Source organism: Hylobates moloch, unplaced genomic scaffold (assembly GCF_009828535.3).
Source record: "Hylobates moloch isolate HMO894 unplaced genomic scaffold, HMol_V3 SCAFFOLD_3, whole genome shotgun sequence".
NCBI classification, from domain to species: Eukaryota; Metazoa; Chordata; class Mammalia; order Primates; family Hylobatidae; genus Hylobates; species Hylobates moloch.
The window spans coordinates 114,028,802-114,051,220 of NW_026652278.1; the positions used below are offsets into that span (position 1 = coordinate 114,028,802).

The 22,419-nt window shown below is 32.8% G+C and overlaps 1 protein-coding gene across 1 annotated transcript in view; it reads left to right on the plus strand.

Moving 5' to 3' along the window:
- Positions 1-22,419, plus strand: part of BLTP1 (bridge-like lipid transfer protein family member 1) — a 208,736-nt gene that overhangs the window by 40,739 nt on the left and 145,578 nt on the right. Inside the window, exons 12-20 of the mRNA XM_058437034.1 lie at positions 3,685-3,841; positions 4,244-4,322; positions 6,423-6,514; positions 8,074-8,191; positions 14,354-14,509; positions 14,777-14,874; positions 16,424-16,602; positions 17,081-17,187; positions 18,163-18,371. Coding sequence (XP_058293017.1) covers positions 3,685-3,841; positions 4,244-4,322; positions 6,423-6,514; positions 8,074-8,191; positions 14,354-14,509; positions 14,777-14,874; positions 16,424-16,602; positions 17,081-17,187; positions 18,163-18,371 — 1,195 coding nt within the window. The remainder of the gene's footprint in view (positions 1-3,684; positions 3,842-4,243; positions 4,323-6,422; positions 6,515-8,073; positions 8,192-14,353; positions 14,510-14,776; positions 14,875-16,423; positions 16,603-17,080; positions 17,188-18,162; positions 18,372-22,419) is intronic.

A 22,419-nucleotide genomic window follows, 5' to 3' on the forward strand; every position in this document is an offset into this window, starting at 1 on the left:
AAAGATGGTGAATGAGGAGCGTATTTGTTGGTTCATTTGTTTTTTCTTTTGGATTTAATCAACAACGATTTCTTTATTGATCCCCTACTATATGCCAGATATTGTTGGGACTATGGGAATTCAGAAATAAAAGACATATATCTTCCAGTTTTAGTGGGGAAGAAAGAACCAAAAGACTAATATTAGGTGCTATAATAAAGGTAAGTAAAGGGTCTTGATGAAGAACTTAGAAAAGTACTCTACTAGTTTGCTAGGGCTGCCTTAACAAAGCATCACAGATAATGTGGCTTAAGCAACAGAAATGTATTTTCTCACAATTCTGGAGTCTAAGAGTCCTCCAACAAGATGGTGGCATGATTGGTTCTTTCTGAGGGCTATGAGAGATCTAGGCCTCTCTCCTTGGCTTGTAGATGGCTGTTGTTTTCCAGTGTCTTCATGTGGTCTTTCCCTTGTGTACCTCTGTGTCCAGATCATACTGTCCAGTCATATTGGATTAGGACAGCATACCCTAATGACTTCATTTTAACTTAATTACCCTTCTGAAGCCCCCATCTCCAAATATAGTCACATTCTGAGGTACTGGGGGTTAGGACTTCAGCATATGAATTTTAGGGGTTAGGACTTCAACATATGAATTTTTAGGTTACTTGGTATTCAGTGTATAGTATATAATTTATATTAAAGATTAGGGGAGAGAAGAAGGCTGTTTGGGTGAGGTAACATGTAAATTAAGTTTTGAAAGATAATTGAGAGTTAGCCAGGGAAAGAAGAGGAGGGTGAATCATTGAGGCAAGGGAAGAGTTTTATAAATGCGTGAGGATAATGCAGAATTGTCCTATAGTTATAGTCTATAGTGGTTAAGAGGTATAGATTTTATAATGTCATTTTATTTTAAAGTATTTTTAATTTTTAATATATTATGAACATTTTTCTACTTCTTGAAGAATTTTAAACAAAGAAGGGGATATTTACCATTAATTATGAGGGAGCATCTAAGTTTTTATCTACAAAATTAGACATTGAATTAGTTTAGTTTTTCTATTCATGAACTAGCTTTTTTGAATAGAGAAATACAAGCCAAGTCATTCACTTGAGCAGATATTACGGGGCCATTGATAGATTAGTGAAAGAGTGCTGATACTAACTTGATATATTGACTTTTTAAATGCTTTTTTAAAAAGTGCCATCTAGCTAGCATTATTAGAATTATTATGTATTTTGTCAAGTAGTATATTCTAAGAAGGCTGTTTGGTTGAGGTATAATATACCAAACAGTGTATTCTATTACTCTTGTTATCTGTAGTATATAGGAATACCTGCCTCATTAAGTAGCTAACTAACAATTATATGGTAAATGAATAAGCTCGTTATTTGAAAATTCTTGCATTATGCTAAAACAATACTTCATTAAGTTCTGCATTAGGTCATTTGTTAAACTTGAAAGTAAGCAGAGCATAAAATTTCAGGTTAGAAAGAAAATACTTTTCACATTATTGAATTTAAGTTTTCCTCTTATGGTAAAATTTTTCCTATAAGTCATGCTATATTTGACATATAGCATATAGTTGAAAATGAGAGATTTTACATTTCATTAAGTAATAGAGCTACATCTATTTAAACTATATTCAGAAATCTCAAGAAAGGTTTATTTTGTTAGGTTGGCAGAACAGTTATGTATTGTTTGCGAAGAAAAAATGAAAATAATGCTTTAACATAGGGCCATGAAGTAATTTTTGCATTTTTTAGCACTTAAAGTGTGATTCTTCTTAAACTGTATTTAATTTCATTATGTATTTTTCATAAGTTTTAGGGTATATTTACACAAAAACCCAAACTAAAATGCAATAGAGAAATGACACTGAAGATAGAAATTTGCTTTAACCGCTCCTTTCAGTAGATTTTTCCACTGCCAGGAGAGAAGAGCAATGCATTTCTAACCTGGACTTTAAAAAAACACTCAGGTTTATTTAAAAAAGAAAAAAAAAAGAAATGTATTTTTCACATGTATTAAATTCACTAATGTGAGCAATATTTGTCTCCTCAATTACATGTTCAAAAGGTCTTATGTAGCCATTTCCTCTTCTCTTTCCCTGTATTGAGTTTCTGCACAAATATGAACTGTAATCAGTAATGAATAGCAAGGACAGTTTTCTTAGCAGCCATCTATTAACATAAGACATACAGGAAGAAATCTCAGCTGTTTTGCTATTGGATAATTCACTTAGCATTGTGAGGAGTTACTGACTTTTGAAATAGCATGGTTTTAGCCTATAGATTTTATAATCATAGATTTTAGTTTCTAGATTTTGATGTCAGTTCTACTACCTTTACATGATTGTCTGAATATTTAAGATATTATTCAGTTTTTACGTCATGTTTTCTTTTTATGAATTTTCCTGACGGAGTTGAAATACAAACTGTTTTACAATGAAACTTAATCTTCAGATGATGATTATAATAATACAAATCTTCCTAACATTGTCTGGCATTTTTTTATTGCTTTCAACTAAAGTACTTTCATTAGTATTTTCCGACTTGATCCTTATAACTCAGTGAGATTCATAGGACAGATGTAATGAACTCATTAAACTTGTGCAAAAATGGAGATGCAGAGAGGTTCAGTGATTTGGGCAAGATAGTGAAGCTACAGCATGAAGTGCTGGGGTTCAAACCAGCCCTTCAGGTCTACTGCCCTTCTCATTATGTCTTCCTATCTACCCACCTTGTAGTCAGTGATTATCTAATGGATTCTCTATCCTTAATATTCTTAATTTTCTATATTTATGTGTCTTAAAACATTTGCAGAACTTTATTTTCCTTTCATATATTTTAATTTAACGATAGCAAGTTAAAGTCTGTGAGACTTAGTGTGCAGATTTTGTCTGGTTCATCTAATTTTTCCCAGTCTTATTTATTCTAGGTAGCATTTTCTGTCACTGTTGACTCAACCCTTCCTGTTTTAAAGCCATAGACTGGCACCTTCTTTGAATGTATGAGTAACATTATGCAATACTAATGTTAGCTCATGTAGAAGACTGAATTGAAAATTTCTTGGGCTCTTTCATTTTTGTCAAATGATAAGGGGAGGCAAAAACATTAGTACCTTAGCCTCCAAATACCTATTTACCTTTTAGAAATCTATTGCTCTTTAGCCTTTTAATGATATAATATTGATTTAAATTGATTATGAAACTAATAGAAGTAGCCACTTCTTCCATGTGCCATGCACTGCTAAGTGTTTTCCATGTATCTTACCATTTAAACCTCTGAACCTTTGTATGAGACAAGGTATATTATTCCTGTGTTACAGAAGAGGAAGCAGCTCAAATTTTCTGGGGAAGATTGAGTAACTTGTCCAGGTTGGAATGATGATTTTAATTAAGCTATCCTCTGTCAGTTCTTTGTTTGCCATTTGGGCAATTTATATACTTGTAGAGAGTCTTTAGTTTGTCGTAGTACCCTTGAATAGTGCAAATTTTCTCTTATGCCTCATTTGATAATAGTATATCTATTGAGTAATCAAGGCTCATTGATCTCTAGAAGTGTTAAATATTGCAGAAAACAGTCTAATTGTCAAATGTGATAGCAATGATAATAAAAAATTAGAATATTGATTATGTTCCTTTATCAGAAGTAATTTTGTTTGAATAACATGTCATTATTCTTTCTACCTCCTTAATGTAGAGATTGTTTATGGAAGTTTTTCTTTCCACCTGACTATCAAGTTCTGAAAGTTTCTGAAATTGCACAGCCTGGGAGACCAAGACAGATCCTTGCTTTTGAATTACGAATGAATATTATTGCGGATGCTACAATTGATTTGCTGTTTACCAAAAATAGGGTAATTATTATAATAATATAGTAGAAAATAGTATTTAAAATTTTAACATTATTTTTCAGAGTTTTTTCCTGGTGACTAGTCCCATACTTGGATTAATTTATATGAGCTGTTTTCCCTTCAAATAATTTTATGTATTTTACTATCATCATAATTTTATTAAATGTCAAATAATGAGAAGAAATTAATAGTAATAGACCTTCATGCTATATTCTGGCTCATTTTCTCCTTTATATCTGGCTAAATTGTTTTAGTGTATTTTTGGTAAAAATTTGAACTTTTGTTCTTAGGAACCTGTAATACTTAACATCGTCAATAATTTCTTCTGTGATAATAACTGAAAAGTAAAGATGGGAGAATAATTATAATTAATGTTTTATATGAATTAATTTTTTCTTTTGGTAGGAAACAAATGCTGTACATGTAAATGTAGGAGCTGGCTCATATTTAGAAATTAATATTCCAATGACAGTTGAAGAAAATGGTAAGCTGCAACTGTTACTTTTCTTTTTTAAATAATTAGAGAAATGATTATAAATAATAAAATTTGTTAATCATCTTAGACTAACATTAATAAGGTTTTCTTTTTCAGTTTTTTATTATATTTTGATGTGCCTATACTCATTAAAGGGAAATATTATATAATTGAGCATTTAGAGAAGGGAAACATTTTCTAATCAAGTTCAGTCTTATAATTATATGCTTTTATTATAACGTATACATTTCTTTTGTAGAACTGAGCATAATTTACTCAATGCATAGTTTTCTAGTTAGACTGTTGCACTATGAGAGCAGGTGCTGTTTTTTTTTCTTTAGTGTATTCTCAGTGCTGAACCCTGTACCAGACATTTGGGCAGTAATTGATTGGATGACTACAAGGCTTGGTTTTAGGTTATATTATTAGTAGATTTCGTCAGGGAGTAAGCTGGGTACTTTGAGTGGCATAACTTTAATAAACATTTCACGTTAAAAATGTTAAAGAGTGCCCTCACAGCTTTAGTTTCATCTGAGCCGAGATGATCTAAGTTCATCATGCACTTGAAATATGGGCACTGACACAGTTAATAACATGAATAAATAGTTTTTGTTAAATTTATCAAATTGTTATAACTTCATTTTGCCTTCTTATTCCATTTTCTTACTACATTTGTTATTGAGAGCAGTTAAGATGAAATTCTGCTTTATTTTCTTTCTTGAAAGTAAAGAGTAGCAACTTACCCACATTTAAAATCAATCATCATTAGTGTTTCTATTGCTAAGTATAATTCATTTTTGTGTAATTCTTAGCTCTTGTTTCTTGGTTCTGTCAGTTATTTTGGTGCTGTAAGAGGAAAGCAGGCAGAGGGTTGACTATGTTTATTAGTTTATGTAAAGTGGTAGCATTCAGGCCTGCCTGCTTAGATAATCAATTGAAAAAGTGACTGTGAATGGCATAGTGTATCTTTTTCCCATAACCCTGAGGCTATTTTAGTGAATAAGTAACCCTTACCTAGTGTTAAAAAAACAATCTTACTAAGGCTTGAAGGAAATGCTTGAGATTCTCTAGGAGTGCTAATTCAGAGTACGCAGTTGGAAAGAAGCATCTTTTAGAAAAGCCTTACTTACAGGTGTATGATGGGGTATAAAGGCAGTTGAGAGTTGTACACAACTCATAATGTTTCAGTTAAGGAAGTGCTTCTGCCTTTTCACAGCTGATGATACACATAGGAAATAGTATTTTTACTGTTTTATGCAGTATTATACAAATATTGGTACACTGGAGTAAAGGAATCACCTGAGGACTGAGGAGTCAATATCTTGAGTATATCTATTATAAATTTGTGGCAAGTACCACAGCATACTTGTTGTGGAACTCTTGAGTTAAGGGTCTAAGGAAAGCCCAGTCAGGTTTTGGGTATAGAGGTTAGGTGGCTTTTAAGACGACTGGCAAAGGGAAAATGGACTTAGGTGTCAGGCAAGAACAATATGTAACAAATAAATTTAAAACTTTTTAGAGATTCAGGTATTTAAAAAAAGAAAAAAAGCCCAGAACAGAATGCAGGATGCATGTGGAACTAGCCATATAATAGTGACCACAGAATTAGTGTTCATAGGAAGAGATTTCTTTAAGAAAGGAAATACAATACTCTAAACTATTCAGCTTTTGTTGAGAATGGACTATATTGCTGAGAAACTGTCATTACATGAGGGGAATAGCTGTTATTTAGTAACTGTCATTATATAAGGAGTAGTTGAAAATGATGAAAATATGTACCCTTGAGTCAGTGGAAGAAGAAAAGGAGTTGTGTTCTGTAACTGAAAACTACTGTTTGAAGAATAGACTTGTAGTTTTGCAAACTACAAAGGAAAGCAAAATCAGAATGGGTATTATATGGAGTTGGAACTTTGTTCCTTTAGAGCAGCCCGTATGAGAAGGATCACCTATTAAGTTAGCAAGCTCCCTGTCACTGAGGTGTGTTTAAATAGTGACTACCATTTTTCAAGGATTCCTTCTTTGGGTGGTGGTAGGAGTTGGTTCCAGTCCAAAGATGTTTCATTTTGTAATTGTTTTCCTGGTTCTTAGTTTTTATGTTTTTATTATTAGGTTACACTCCTGCTATTAAGGGACAACTCTTACATGTGGATGCCACTACCAGCATGCAATATCGGACCCTTTTAGAAGCAGAAATGTTAGCAGTAAGTCTGTAGTACATGATGATATACATACTTGTATGAAAAACAATTGATTTTAATATTCTTATATAAAGTTTAAGTAACCAGGAAATCATCAAATGGTCCATCTTCTAGTTCAAGAACAGCTAGGGAAGAGGAGTGGATTCCCAGTGCTATGGACTCCTGTTGGCATCTCTCTGTTGCTCTCCTTCTAGTATGAGGGAGGTGAATAAAAGGCAATGATACATGTTTTTGGCCTGAAAAATATGAGAAGTTGTTAGAATATTGTTTTTAAAGTACATTGTGTGGCTGGACTAAATCTCTTCTAAGTTCTGAGTAAGATAATTCTTTAATATGTGTTTTCTAGCCCCACTGGATTTCTTTCCCAGGGTTTGAATAATGTAATTTATTGTGCCTTTTACTTGATGAGTAAGGTAAAATGAAGAAAATCTTGTTGATACCCTGGATTGTTTCATATTAGAAAGAGAAACAATATGTAAATGCCCATGATTAAAATTGCTGATTGGGGACTCATTAATCAAGCAGATTATTATTATTATTACTATCAGGGACAACAACATTAACAATAACAAAAGCTACTATGTAAAATGGTTAACATTCAGAAATTCTTTCATATAAGATGGTGCCATAAGATTCTTAATTTCTTGTATTAAACATTTTACACATGACATATGTAAATTAAGAGAAAAATTCTGCAATTAACAGGAATATATAAAATACCATAAATATACCTTAAACTGGCATATTCAGTATTTTAATGAATTCTTCATCTATTGCTGATAAATAGTGCTGTGTGACAATGCTGTTCCTAGGTAGGCAGCTTTTGCCTTTGCAGAAATGCCAAACTGCGCAGGGTGCGGTGACTCACACCTGTAATCCCAGCACTTTGGGAGGCTGAGGCAGGCGGATCACTTGAGGTCAGGAGTTCGAGACCAGCCTGCCCAATATGGCGAAACCCTGCCTCTACTAAAAATGCAAAAATTAGCCAGGTGTGATGGCGTGCACGCCTGTAATCCCAGCTACTCGGGAGGCTGAGGCACAAGAATTGCTTGAAGCTGGGAGGCGGAGGTTGCAGTGAGGCAAGATGCGTCACTGCACTCCAGCTTGGGCAATAGAGTGAGACTCTGTCTCAAAAAAAAAAAAAGAAAAAAAAATGCCAAACTGCAGAAATACTAATGTTACTTTGTGTGACAGTACACATCACACTCTATGTTCCTTCACACTGAGCCTGTCACTTAACAGATGAGGCTTAAGGAGAAATTAGGGATGTCGGTTGTTACCCCATTGGTTTATCTGGAGTGCAGTATCAACACTGTAGCCTGATTTGTTGTTTTGAAAGTTTTTTGACCACATCTTGACTTAATATTTCAAGGAGCTAGATGTAGCCATGGATATTGACCTTCAGCCACAGCAATATTAAAGTCTCAAAGGGACCTTCTGTTCAGCTCAGTAGGAAAATAAGTTTTAATTACTCACTAGTGTGTGTAACTTCATTTCTAATGCTGTTCACACAGTGTCACATTTTAAGCTCTAATTACTTTTACCTAACATTTGTTTTGCAGTTCCACATCAATGCCAGCTACCCCCGAATATGGAACATGCCACAGACATGGCAGTGTGAATTAGAGGTTTATAAAGCCACTTACCACTTCATCTTTGCACAGAAAAACTTCTTTACAGGTAATTTTCTAATAGATATAAATACAGTGAGATTTATCACAGTGAACTTGTTTACATTTGATAAGTTTTACTTTTAAAATACATAGGGATATGATATGATTCATATTTTCTTACTTCAACATTTCATTTTGGGCTGAAAATATCAAAGAGAAAATTTAAATATAGGCATTTTGCATTCTTTTCTAACCTAAACAAGGAAAATATAAACCCCAAATTGAGCTTAGAAGGAAATGAAAGAACTCAATTTAGGCTGGTGCTTTTTATCAGTCTAGTTGGGGGGTAGGATGGGGATGATGAATCAATTTCTCTCTCTTCCCAAATTAGGCATCAGCATGGCTTCATTATTTTGTTTTAATAATTATAATCCACAACAGTTTATGCAAATAGCTAAATGTTATTTTTATACTTGGAGCCCTTATTTAATCTTTTCTGTTGGCATGGATAATTGAGTTGGTGCTATCACTAGTTGGAAGAAACATTACTTTATTTCTTGCAGCATATATTGATAGCTTTGCATATTTTGTGACTATAAGAACACATTGTTGGTCTATGAATAGCATAAATATTACTACATTAAAATAAGTGGCATTTATTGAGTCTTCTTCTAAAAAGTTTAGCCCCATAAAGTTGGTCTGATTTGCCAGGGTCAGTTGGCTGTTCCACAGAAACCTAATCTTTGCTTGACTGCTTGCTACATTTATCCATCCATCCATCCATTTGTGCAACAGTTGTTTTATACAAGCATCTCATCGATGCTGAGTACTATTAGATATTTGGAGGTATAGTGGTGTTTAAGGCATGCGTAGGTAGTCCTCTCTTGACAATACTACTCTATAATGTTGTGTAAATGATTTCACTGTTGAAGCTTCAGTTTCCTTGTTTGTGAAATAGGGATAACAATTTCTACCCTAATTCTGCTATTACTAGAGTTTTGATCTTTTAAAATGCCTCTTATTGCAATATGTTCAATCAAGTCTTTTATATTTCTTTTCTGGTTTGACTGGGAGCCTTGGGGACTAGATAGACTGCTTCTGCTTTCTGGAGTTACGTACTTCTCCAAGGCTTGAACCAGTGTCCCAATAGTAGAAATTTTGACAGTCCCTGGCAAGTTAAGCTTTTGCTAGTGAAGCAGAGCACTGAATAAGCACTTCTCAGTTCAAATTTATGAAAAAAATTATAGCTAAAACTTATAGTGTGTATTATGTGTCTGGCTCTGTCCTAAGCAGTTTGCACATATTAAATTATTGAATCCTCACAATAACTCTCAGGGATCAATATTATTATTATTTTCCTTACTTTATAGAGAAGAAGATGAGTTACAGAGAGGTAAAACAATATGTCCAGGGTCACACTTGGTTGAGCTTGAATTCTAACTCAAGTAGTCTGGCTCAAGAATCTGTTACATTACTTACCTCTTTGACTAGCTTTTTCCTTCTCACTTAAGATTTTGTATTTTTTAACTTTACTAATCTTTTAAAATAGATACCTATCATTAAGTATTTACTCCTTCACATTATTTTTCTTCCAGACATTTCCCATCTTTAGACTCTTGCAGTGCTAAGAATAGCTGCAGTAGACGTATAAATTCTGCATAATTTGAAAATATTATTTTGTAGTAGCACTTTCATTTACACTATTGTATTAGTTACATTGAAACAGCTAAGTACACATTTCCTAAATTGCAACGGATTTTCCTTAAATTATTTTCTTTCTCTAACTCTAATTTTTATGCTTTTTCTATTGAAATTCACTCTGTTGGTTATTTTTTTTTTTATAAAATTTATTTGGAGAAATTTTTAAAAACATAGATACAAAAGTAAACATAATCACCATTTTACAGATTTAACAACTAACAATTGGTCATATTACTTCTATTGTTTTTAAAAGACATATAGCATAACAAATAACTATAGAGTCCTTTTTAAACTTATTCTCTAAAGAGGACGACTACTAGAGAATAATATTAGTTTAGTATTGGAGTGAACCTACCTGGTCATAGTGTTTGGATTGCTTTGTCTATTGTTGGAATTCTATAGAAAAGAAATTATCTCTCTAATGTGAGGGAATGCCTAATGTTCCTCAACAGCCATTCTCATACCATTTATTAATAAGATAAAATTGTTCTTAAGAGATTTCAATGTGGGACAAAGATAGCTTTATGCTAAATATAATATAGAGCCTCAGAAATGAAAGCTATAAAACAAAAGCGGAAACTGAAGCCTCTTCAGGGAATAATGAAAATAACTTAGATTTACTCTGATAAGGAGGAGAAGAAAATAATACACTGGCATTGCAAAGCTCTAATACCAATTGATGTTTTATAGGGTGTTCGCCTAACAACTTAATGATAAAGTGAGTTGTTGGTGGGTTTTTTCAGAGTAACATTTAGCTTGCCATAACTTTTTTTTTTTTTTTTTTTGAGACGGAGTCTTGCTCTGTCGCCCAGGCTGGAGTGCAGTGGCGTGATCTCGGCTCACTGCAAGCTCCGCCTCCCGGGTTCACGCCATTCTCCTGCCTCAGCCTCTCCGAGTAGCTGGGACTACAGGCGCCCGCCACCACGCCCGGCTAATTTTTTGTATTTTTAGTAGAGACGGGGTTTCACCGTGTTAGCCAGGATGGTCTCGATCTCCTGACCTCGTGATCCGCCCGCCTCGGCCTCCCAAAGTGCTGGGATTACAGGCTTGAGCCACCGCGCCCGGCCTAGCTTGCCATAACTTTTTAATTCATTGTACAAATGAGTAAGGCAGTCATCAGGAAAGTGCTTCCTTTTTCTAATCAGATTATTTGATAAGACCATCTGGTAATGAGAAACAGATTTCAGTTTAATAACAATGCATATTAAAAAATTGTTGATGCTCCTAATAAAAATATTTTGTCACCATAATTTTTAATATTTATCAGTAAAGATGTTGTAGAAACTGGTAGGTAAACTATATTATAAAATGATATGTTGAAATTTTAAATTAGTTATTAAAGAAAAAAACTAACACGATTTATTAGAAATAGACTAATAGCTGTAACATTTCACATGAGTTAGAGAATAAAATAATAAGATTCGTTAAAATAGAATTTGGCTAGTAACTTTATAAAATTATACTAGTTTCTTCAAATAAGTAGTAATCTGAATTTCTGTTTAGTTCAATTTTTATTTCACTAGCAATCGTATCTCAATCTGTTGACTAATAGAAGTATAAAGCAGATAAAGTACAACCAATATACATTGTAAGTCTCATATATGAATCATGATTCAAAACAAACATTAAATATGATCTCTGCCCTCACTTATGGGCATTTCTTGTTTTGTATTATTTGTCTCAAGTACATTGGCATGTGTACTAGACAGACAAATGAAACAATACCAGACGTTATGTATATTGAGTGCAAGTGCGAAATGCAAGTGTGAAATGTGAAGCTGACAAATGCATGTAAGACCTGAGTACAGAGGAAATCACTGTCATCTGAAGGTAATCAGAGAAAGTAAGGAAAGACACTAAGGTCTGAAATGGTGTTTTTAAATGAATTCAGTAGTATTAACTAAAATCTGATAGTATTTTGCCATTTACAAAGCATGTTCACTTGTATTATCTTCACATAACTCTAAAATAGGGTAGCTGTTATTGCTATCCCTGAGTTAATAATGAGGAACTTGAGGCATAGAAACATTGAATGACTTGGGCAGACTTATGAGGCTAGGAGGTGGAAGACATTTAAGAACAATTTTCAGACTGCAGACCGTTTGCCTTCTCTGTAGTATTATGTTGGCAATAAAGATGGTTAGTTTTTCCTTAGCAGAGAGGATATGAAAGACAGTATTTAGTTTGACCAAAAATGCTGAACTAGGAATGTTATGAGTGAGAAAGGTGAGAAAATCAGTCTGATGAATGATGAATATATATTGTAGAGTTGGTTATATCCAGAGATGATTTTTGGGCATTTCCCAAGTGTTAGACGCTGTGCTAAAGACTAAAGTTAGAAAGCAGGGATAGAGTCAGCCTAGTTAGGTAGGAGTAAAAGATTTGAGGTAAGCATAGATTATGTAAAGTGTGATGAATCACTGTGATTGTTAAATAAAAATATATTTAAGGCAAATTTGATAATTGGAATTTTCTGTTCTATTAATAGAACAGATTAATAGCCACATGCCTTTTATTGTTGATGTAGTAAAACTCTATATCTCATTAATATTAATTTGTGATTGTCATTTGACATTAAATATGTTATTCTGCCATTTTAGTAAGACAAGAGTTTCTAATACATTTGTGCTAGCTTCTGTATGTGACAGCTAAATTTTAAATGGGTTCATATGATATTATGTAAGATAAATTTACTCTGAGTTCATTATTGAATCTTTTTTCTGTTTAAATATCACCTTTAAAATACAAAGAAAACTACTTTAAATATTTCACAGTTTTACCTGTAATTTTCTTTAGGATATCTTTAATAATAAATGCTATCATTTGTGGAGTGCTTACCCTGTGCCAGTTACTTTGTTAAAACTTCACATAAATCATCTGAATTCTCATCATAAGTCTGTGAGGTTGTTCTTATTTTGTACAAGAGAAAACTGATAACATTTAAGTCACTTTTTTCAAGGTTACATAGCTAGTAAAATGATAAAGCCAGAATTTAAACCCAGGACTGTCTAGTGTCAAAGTCTGTGCTATAATAATACTGTTTCCAATTGCTTCCCCTCCCTTCTCTCTCTCTCTCTCTAGTATCAAAGTCTGTGCTATAATAATACTGTTTCCAATTGTTCCCCCCCCACCAGTGTTAAAGTCTGTGCTATAATAATACCATTTCCAATTGTTTCTCTCTCTGTCTGTCACATACACACACACACACACACACACACACACACACACGCACACGTTCTAATTTTATACACATGGTACTGTGTTATGTACCGTGAGTATACAAAGATGAGTTTGACACCTCTAGGAGGAGCCCTTTTATTGAAAGACATTGCTGGGAGTGTACAATGCATGTAAAACATTGTGGAGGCCAGAAGATAAAGTTGTACAAACTGCTATGGTAGATGGTAGATCAGTGCTAATGTCTTTAAAGAGCATTTATTTATTGGGATTAAAAAAATTAAAGTAGCAAAGGGTAAACAGACAAAATATATGAACACAATTTTAAAAAGCAGTTTAAACATACGGTGAATCAGCAATGAACAAATATGATTGATTATAATTCAAAGAAAGTCAAGTCTATGTTTCATTCACCATTGTAGTCCTAGAGTCTAGAACAGAGCCTGACACACAGTAGACACTCAGTAAATATTTGTTTAATGAATAAAACAACATGAAAAAATGTTCAGCCATGCTTGTAGTTAAGAAGTTCAGTGAAAGCAAGATAACATTTTTCAGTTATTAAATGTCAAGTAAAACAAAACAAAAAACAGATAGATGATAGAAAGAAATAGAATGCAGGACAAAGTTCAGTGAAATAGGTAGTCAAACATACATTTTCAGTAGGAGTGTAAAGGGACTCACTTCTCTTCGAATGCAATTTATAATAGTCTTGAAAAATTTTCCTAAATTTTGACCCAGCAATTCCACTTCTAGAATCTATACTGACAAGTAATCCTGAATATGTAAAATATCTTTTACAAAAGTATATAGTACATGGTAATATATATAACACAAAAATTTGGAAAGAGTATAAATATCCAACTATAAAAAATGGTTAAGTAGGTCCTGACAAATCTCATTAATGAGCTATTATGCAAAATTTATGTAAACGTGTGAAATAACACAGAAAAACATTTGAGTTCAGTGAAAGAAGCAACACATAAAAAATGTGCATATAGGATAGTGTCAGTCTATGTAGAAAAATAACTGGAAGAAACTGTATCCACAATGTTGGCTATTTGGGTAGTGGAATAGCAAATGATTTTTTTTAATTTTCTAAAATTCCTTAAAAATAGATATATTAATATATAAAATTTCTCTTATTTGGAACTATGATTAGTAAGTAAACATCTGTTTACTGTCAAATTATTTAAATACATCCTAATCACCTTTTAAATATTTCAGTATAAAATTTTTTTAGTTACACAAAAGAAAAATTCATTTTTGACTGGTGTTAGAAAATCTGTGTTTTACTTTTCTGAGTTTCAACTAACTTTACAATTTCTATTCACTACCCCAATAATTTTAGATTTAATTCAAGACTGGTCTAGTGACAGTCCTCCAGACATTTTTTCATTTGTTCCATATACGTGGAATTTTAAAATCATGTTTCATCAGTTTGAAATGATTTGGGCTGCTAATCAACACAATTGGATCGACTGTTCTACTAAACAACAGGAAAATGGTAAGACATTAAAAAAATTAGGTTAAGTATTTCTCTCATTAAGGCAAACACCAACTAAGAAAATTAGTCTTGATTTGATAGTTTTAACAGATACTAGAAGTTATTTCCCCCCTTTATCTTTGTGAGACTCTCAGAGGACTGTTTCAGAGTTTGTATCGGACTAAAGCTTTATTTTGTTTAGTTGTGCATTTTAGGCAATTTTATAATTGAAATTTAATGGACATTAAAAGTAAATTTACTTTTTCTTCTTTTTTTTTTCTTTTGTAGTGTATCTGGCAGCCTGTGGAGAAACACTTAACATTGATTTTTCTTTGCCTTTTACGGACTTTGTTCCAGCTACATGTAATACCAAGTTCTCTTTAAGAGTATGTATAGTTGAATGCATTATTTATTCCACAAGGTGTATTAGTAAGTTTGATCTCCCAAAGCTCATCTTTACTCTCTCCTCCCCAGTCCGTTGCAACTTCAAGGTATTTTAGCTTTCCTCCAAGGTCTACTACCTTTAGTGTCACAGAGTTCCTGTTGTTTTCTTTTTGTAGTTAACTGCATCTAAGAAATTGGGCAATTAAAAATATCTCAAGTTGATTATTTTCTTAGAGTTCATTTCTGATCTCTGTGGCTAATCTATATGTTAGCCCTTCTAGCTCTAATGTTGACTAATTCATATGAACTAATTTTATACTTCCCTTTGATTCTTAATTGTAAATATGAATTCAAGGAGTAACCACAGTAGCTTTCTTCCTTTTATCCGAATGCCAGCTCTTATGTACTTCTAAGCTCAAAATTTTGTGGAACATTTTTGGTATGGACAACCAGTAGTACTTGTAGTATTAATAGTGGTTATACTGGTAAAATTAGCAACATAATAGAAACAGCTAACATCTATTAAATATTTTTTGTGTACTACATAGACACTATTCCATATGCTTTATGTAGTAACTCATTTGATTCTCAGAACAACCCTCTTGAAATTATTATTAACTGCATTTATACATTAGGAAAGTGAGGAACAGAGGTTTTGTAACTCATCATATAGCTAGTGAGTTATTGGGCAGTATAGCTTAGGGCTCCATTCTTTTAATCACTCTACCTTGCTGCCTGTTAAGAAACTAGTCATCAAGATGAACAAAGAATAGAAGTCCTATAAGGAAAAAAGTAAAGCCAAATGAAGATCCTTTGATTTGCCAGTTCTGAATTATTAAAAGCCAGCTGAGGAAACAAGACTTACTAGAACCAAATGAGACAATACTATTTTAAAAATTAATAAAAATATAGAACATAGTCCACCTGAACTTATAAAAGTTTTTTTAAAAACTGAACTTAAAAAAAATATATCTATGGATACCCATGGAAGACATTCTTTTCACTGTTTGGAAACTATGCTGTTTCTTTCCCTGATTATTTTGTTGTTTTTCAATTCGAATTTAGTTTTAGTCAATGTAAAATCTTATTCGTTATTTACCTGACTGTTGAATGTAAAATCTGCCATTTCAAATTTGTTTATCTCACTCGTGTAATCCCAGCACTTTGGGAGCCTGAGGCAAGATGGTTGCTTGAGGCCAGGAGTTTGAGACTAGCCTTGGCAACACAGCAAGACCTTGTCTCTAAAAAACAAACAAACAAACAAACAAAAACCTGCACGTTCCTCTAGTCCCAGCTACTTCGGAGGATCACTTGAGTGCAGGCTTCACTGGAGTTCAAGGCTTCACTCCAACCTCAGTGACAGAGTGAAACCATTAAAAAAAAAAAAAAAAAAAAAAGATAAATAATACAATAAAATAAAAATAAATAAAATTTGTTTATTTTCTTTCAAACTTATTTCCAAGATTGTTGTAGACAGGTTTGCCTGTAAGTATTAACCAACATATTTATGCACTAATTTTATTACTTTGGCTTATTATAATTATTTTTTAGGGAGAAGATGTTGATCTTCATTTGTTTCTACCAGATTGCCACCCTAGTAAATATTCTTTATTTATGCTGGTAAAAAATTGCCATCCAAATAAGATGATTCATGATACTGGTATTCCTGCTGAGTGTCAAAGTGGCCAGAAAACAGTTAAACCAAAATGGCGCAACGTTACTCAGGAAAAGTGAGTACATAAAATTAGTGACACAGGCCAGGCACAGTGGCTCACGCCTGTAATCCCAGCACTTTGGGAGGCCGAGATGGGTGGATCACCTGAGATCAGGAGTTCGAGACCAGCCTGGCCAACGTAGTGAAACCTTGTCTCTACGAAATATACAAAAATTAGCTGGGCATCATGGCGCATGCCTGTAGTCCTAGCTACCTGGGAGGCTAAGGTAGGGGAATCACTTGAACACAGGAGGCGGAGGTTGCAGTGAGCTGAGATCGCACCACCACACTCCAGCTTGGGCAACAGAGACCCCATCTCAAAAAATAAATTAATTAGTAAAATAAAATAAAATTAGTGATAGGTATCTTGTGCTTATATGTGGAGAAATTCTTCTTTCAAAAAATAATAATAAAATTTGATTATCTGCAACTGGTATCTGTACAATTAAAGGAATAAGTATCTGACTAGAAACTGTCTGTTTTACTCTTCAAAGTTCTGGTTGGGTTGAATGCTGGACTGTCCCAAGTGTCATGCTTACAATTGATTATACATGGCATCCAATTTATCCACAAAAAGCAGATGAACAGCTAAAACAATCATGTAAGTGTTTTTATATAATTTGTGCTTTTATACAGCTGCTATTATGATTGAGAATCATGAAAAATAAGCAAATAAATTGAAATGCATCTATTCTTGTGACGTAGTATAAATATAGTCTTAAATATTTTAGATTAATTATAGCTACCTTTTGAGCATTTACTATGTATCAAATATTGGGCCAAGCAATTTTCTGGCTTCTATTATCTTCTATTATGTTTAATCCTTATAACAACTCTGTGAGAAAGATATTATTATTATTTTTATCTTAAAGTTGAGGAAATGTGCTCAGAGAAGGTAAGTAATATTCTCAAAGTCTGCCAAGCTAGAAGAGCAGAGCCTGAATATGAAACAAGGTATGTGTGAATCTGCATATTTAAGGTGCATGATTTTGTGAAATGTTAGTTTCTTTAATGCATTTTGACAGGTCTCATATGATTTTTTGCTGAAGGTAATTTCAGTTTGCTGAAGGTAATTTGCCTTATTACCTGGGTCCAAAAAAGAATTAGAGCCAAATGATGATGTTTTCTTTGTATTTTTCCAGTGAATTAAGTTTCAAAGGATAGTTTTCATAGTTGTTTCATAGTGGCTTGATAACATCACACTGTATTTAAATAGCTATTTATATGAAAAAATTTTGTAGTTTAGTACCCAAGAATAGTTAAGGTCTTGATGTAACCCAACTTTATATTGCAGGGACTCAATAAGAATGTTGTTTATGTTAACAGAAAGTTTTCATTGATTCTCTGCAGGCTGATTTGTGTATTTCTCTCATATTTCACCGATTTATTCTTTATTTGCTTTCTTAATTATTGGTCTTTTAGGTCTGTTTTCATTATATATACATTATGTAAAGATTAGTTGATGTCATATTTGCAAAGTAAAATTTCTTAGTGAATATTTCCTTGAAGATCTTCCAAGAAGTCTTTTGTCCCCCACCCCTCAAACATTAGTCTTTTTTTTCTTAATTTATTATAGTATCAGAAATGGAAGAGACAATGCTATCTGTATTAAGGCCATCCCAGAAGGCATCAGACAGAGTTGTTTCTTCTCCCTCTACTTCTTCACGCCCACCTATTGATCCTTCAGAACTTCCACCTGATAAACTTCATGTAGAAATGGAACTTTCTCCAGATTCTCAGATAACTCTCTATGGACCTCTACTAAATGCCTTTTTGTGTATAAAGGTATGATTCTTAAAAGCAACTTACATACTTTTAAATATAGACAAAGCAGTTAAAATTTAATTGAAAATTGAGACCATTTGAAGTAGCCAATTGGATTATTTAAAGTATTGAGGATATACCAGATATGTTGACTGGACTTGGGGTGCTAGACTCAATTACAAAATTATTTATTAAAAATAGTACTCCTCAGTTCAGCATTCTTTTGTGCATTTAGTATGTTCTAGGAATGGTGCTAGTTGCTATAGATAAAGATGATGTAGCATCTGTTCTCAGGGAGGTAAGCTAGAGGGATAGCTAGGATAGACAGATACATGGACAAATTTTAACACATTGTAAGTAATGTAGCAATAGAAGTATTACATATATCTGAGAATAATTGGTAATGGAAAAGACTACTTCAAGTGAATCCATTAAAAATAAGTGACAACGTTTTATGATAAATAATGAACAAATATTTGTTTGGTGCTTTATTTGAAAAACTGAAGCAAATATATGAAAATAAGTTTATTTTGGAGTATATCAAACTTGGGTTCTAAATAAATATGCACTAATTCTTAGAACAAAGAACAAGTGTTGACTCATTTTGGTATAATTTTTTCCACTGAAATTGTGTGATTGCACAGTATGACAGCACTTTAAAGTTGATCTCTGTAGAATGATTATGAAGAGAGGCTATTTTTGGATAAATATTTGAGGAGTTCATCAGTTTTCTGGAGATCACTCTTATTCTTTTGATGTTCAAATCATATGTTTTAAATGCCCCCAACAAATTATCAACAATTCTTACTGATTTAATCTTTATGGTAACTACTATAATCCTTCCTGATCCTTACTTATCACCTTTCCTGTGATTAGAGGAGTTATCCAACATCACTTTCAACAACTTAAGAAATTTTGCATTTTTACAGGATCGGCAGATTCACTTTGGATATTGAATACCTAGCTGACAAGGGATCCTGTAATGTACAGTGATAAGAGTAATTAATTCTGGAGAGAGGGACTAGGATGTTTAGGGTTGGACAGGGAAGCACAATCAAGGTTTGTTAGTAAAGGCTCTCTACAGGAAGTGCTGGCTGAACTGGATTTTGAAGGTATATAGCATCTCAATATTTGAGTTATTATATTGTATTTACTAAAAACTACCATAAATCATCAGATGATGTAACTTAGTATAAAAGATGCAAGGGAAAATGTGGTTAATATTTAATATTTGTAGATACCTAGAGTTTCTGTTGATTACATACACACTTTTCTTGCTTCTTGTGACCATCGTTTGACCTAAAATGTATGTCAAATATTTCTCCCAATGTCTTACTTTCTTGGGATTGCATGTGAATAACTATAAAGGATTTAAAAGGTAATTTTCAAGCTATAGTCTTCCTGAAGAGGCTGCAGTATATTTTACTTAAATATAAATAATGATTTAATTAGTAGGTGAAGGTAGTCATAGTGATACAGTATCAGTTTTTGAATACTACTAGAGTGGTATTAACTTTTGTTTTTGCGTTACTATGTACACATGGAACCTCAATTTATTTTTATTAAAAAAAACTGATAGTAATACATATTCACCAAAAATAAGTGGACTCTAACAAAACAGAATGCAGTGAAATAAATATATGCTTTCATTTTAGACTTGTTTATAAGTTCTCCGCAGATGTAGCCATTGCTGATAGGTTATTGTTTTCATACAGACTTTTGTGCATTAAAGGCTTTAAAGCAACTTTTTAGTAGTTTCAAAAGTTTGTCTTGCCCTAAATATTATATTAGTGATGACATTCATCTAATTAGCTTAGAACTTGTATAAAATGTCTATTAAAGCAAATTGTAAAATTTTAAATTTTGACATGTTTACTAAATATGTATCAAAGACATGACAGGTAAAAACTTTGTCTAGCCCAATGAACTCTATGCTTCCTTTTATAAGGAATTTATGCACTTCTTTAAGTTTCTGGTTTTGGTTTTGGTTTTTAAGAGACAGGGTCTTGCTTTGTCATTCAGTTTGGAGTGCAGTGGAGCAATCATAGCTCTTTGTAATCTGGAACTCCAGGGCTCAAGTGATCCTCCTGCCTCAGCCTCTTGAGTAGCTAGGTCTACAGGCAAGCACCACCACACCCATCTAATTTTTAAAAAATTATTTTTTGGAGAGACTGGGTCCTGCCATGTTGCCCAGACTTGTCTCAAACTTCTTCCTGGCCTCAAGTGATCCTCCCGCCTTGACCTCCCAAAGTGTTGGGATTATAGGTGTGAACCACCATGCCTGGTCTGTTTGTTTAACTATATAATGTGTATCTTACTTGGTATCAGTATTAGTACTTTAAAACTTTTTGGAAGTTCAAAAATGTATATATTATTTTTATAATATATTCAAATTCATATATGAAATTTTCTTGTTCATGTATTTTCATGTATACATGAAAAAGAAAATGGGAATTTAAAGGAATGTAAAAATTCATGTAACTGAGATTGTCTTTTTTTAGTTATCAAAATTAAACATCAAGAAATTATAAAGAATAAACTAGGAAAAAAAATCACTATATTTGTTTGGCTGTATATGAAAGACTGCTTTCCAAAATCCATGGAAGAAACTAGACCTGGCATTATCATTAAAAAGAATTCTAAGAAGAATATGTCTACTGAATATGCATTAAAATTTATGAGGACATGTATGGAAATGGGAGGTCTTCTGCAGATGTAGAGAATATTGTAATCCTAAGTGTCAGCCCAAAGTCATTTCAGTCATATTAAAACTTTGTCATTTCTTCTGTTGTGGATATAAAGTTGGATAACAATGCTACTTATATTACTTTTCTGAATTGACTTCTCTTAGTCTTATTTCATTTTTTTGTTAATGAAGGAAAAGAAACCTTTTTATAGTGATAACATGTCAGTGGTAGCAAATAACTGCATGAAAGGGTATATATGGCATATATGTTTTTCTTATTAAAAATAATTTCAATAATCTTGAACAGAAACCTGGCTATTAATTTTTCTTTTTTCAAAAAAGTATAATTTTGGAAGCAGTACTTGTGGACTTTTCCTACTGTTTCTCTGATTGTATTAGCTGTCATCTTTTAGCCTATTGTTATTTTTTTTTTCTGTTTTGAGAAATGAGTGTCATTGGATAAGAATACATTTTTAGCTAGGAAAAACATTGCAGTCTCTTACTTGAAGTAGGTGACAAGACACTCATATACCAAAATACCATTATGTAAAGAAAATTTTGGAGAATTCTTAAGCAAATTGAAATGTAGTTTATCATTCTTAAATTAAAGCATAATGTAAATTTGACCAAAGAACACATTTTCTCGGTTCTATAAGCCAGTGAATTTTTTCTGGGGTTGTTTGGAATTTATTTTAAAGATAGTTTAAGTTTACATGCCATCTATTATAAAATGAAATTGAAAGTTTTATTTGTATTTTTAAATATTTGTGTACACTTATTAATCTTAAAGTACCATTAAAGTTTGCTGTAATATATTACCATCTACCTTACACTTGATCAACCTTTTTGGTAACTATTTTTTTTTCAGTAAATTTTTTTTTTTGAGACAAGGTCTCACTTTGTCACTCAGGCAGTGGCGTAGTCATGGTTCACTGCAGCCTCGACTTCCTGGGCTCAGGTGATTTTCTTAGCCTCCCAAGTAGCTGGGACCACATGCATGTGCCACCATGCCTGGATAATTTTTGTATTTTTTGTGGAGACAGGATTTCGCCATGTTGCCCAGGCTAGTCTCGAACTCCTAGGCTCAAGTGATCTGCCCACCTGGGCTTCCTGAAGTGCTGGGATTATAGGCATGAGCCACTGTGTCTGGCCTTTCAGTTAATTCTTAAGAAATTAACTAATAGATTTGGAATTCATAAATTAAGAAAAACTCTTAAGTCACACACCCAGCATTAGACATATAACATTAGACAAAGTTCTTAAAGGAGTTATAATTTTAAAAGTACATTTTGTTGACAATATTCAGTAACTACAAATGTATTAACTCAAGAAAGAATCCTAGGTTTTATAACTCCTTTAGAGCAAAGTCACTGACACATTCAA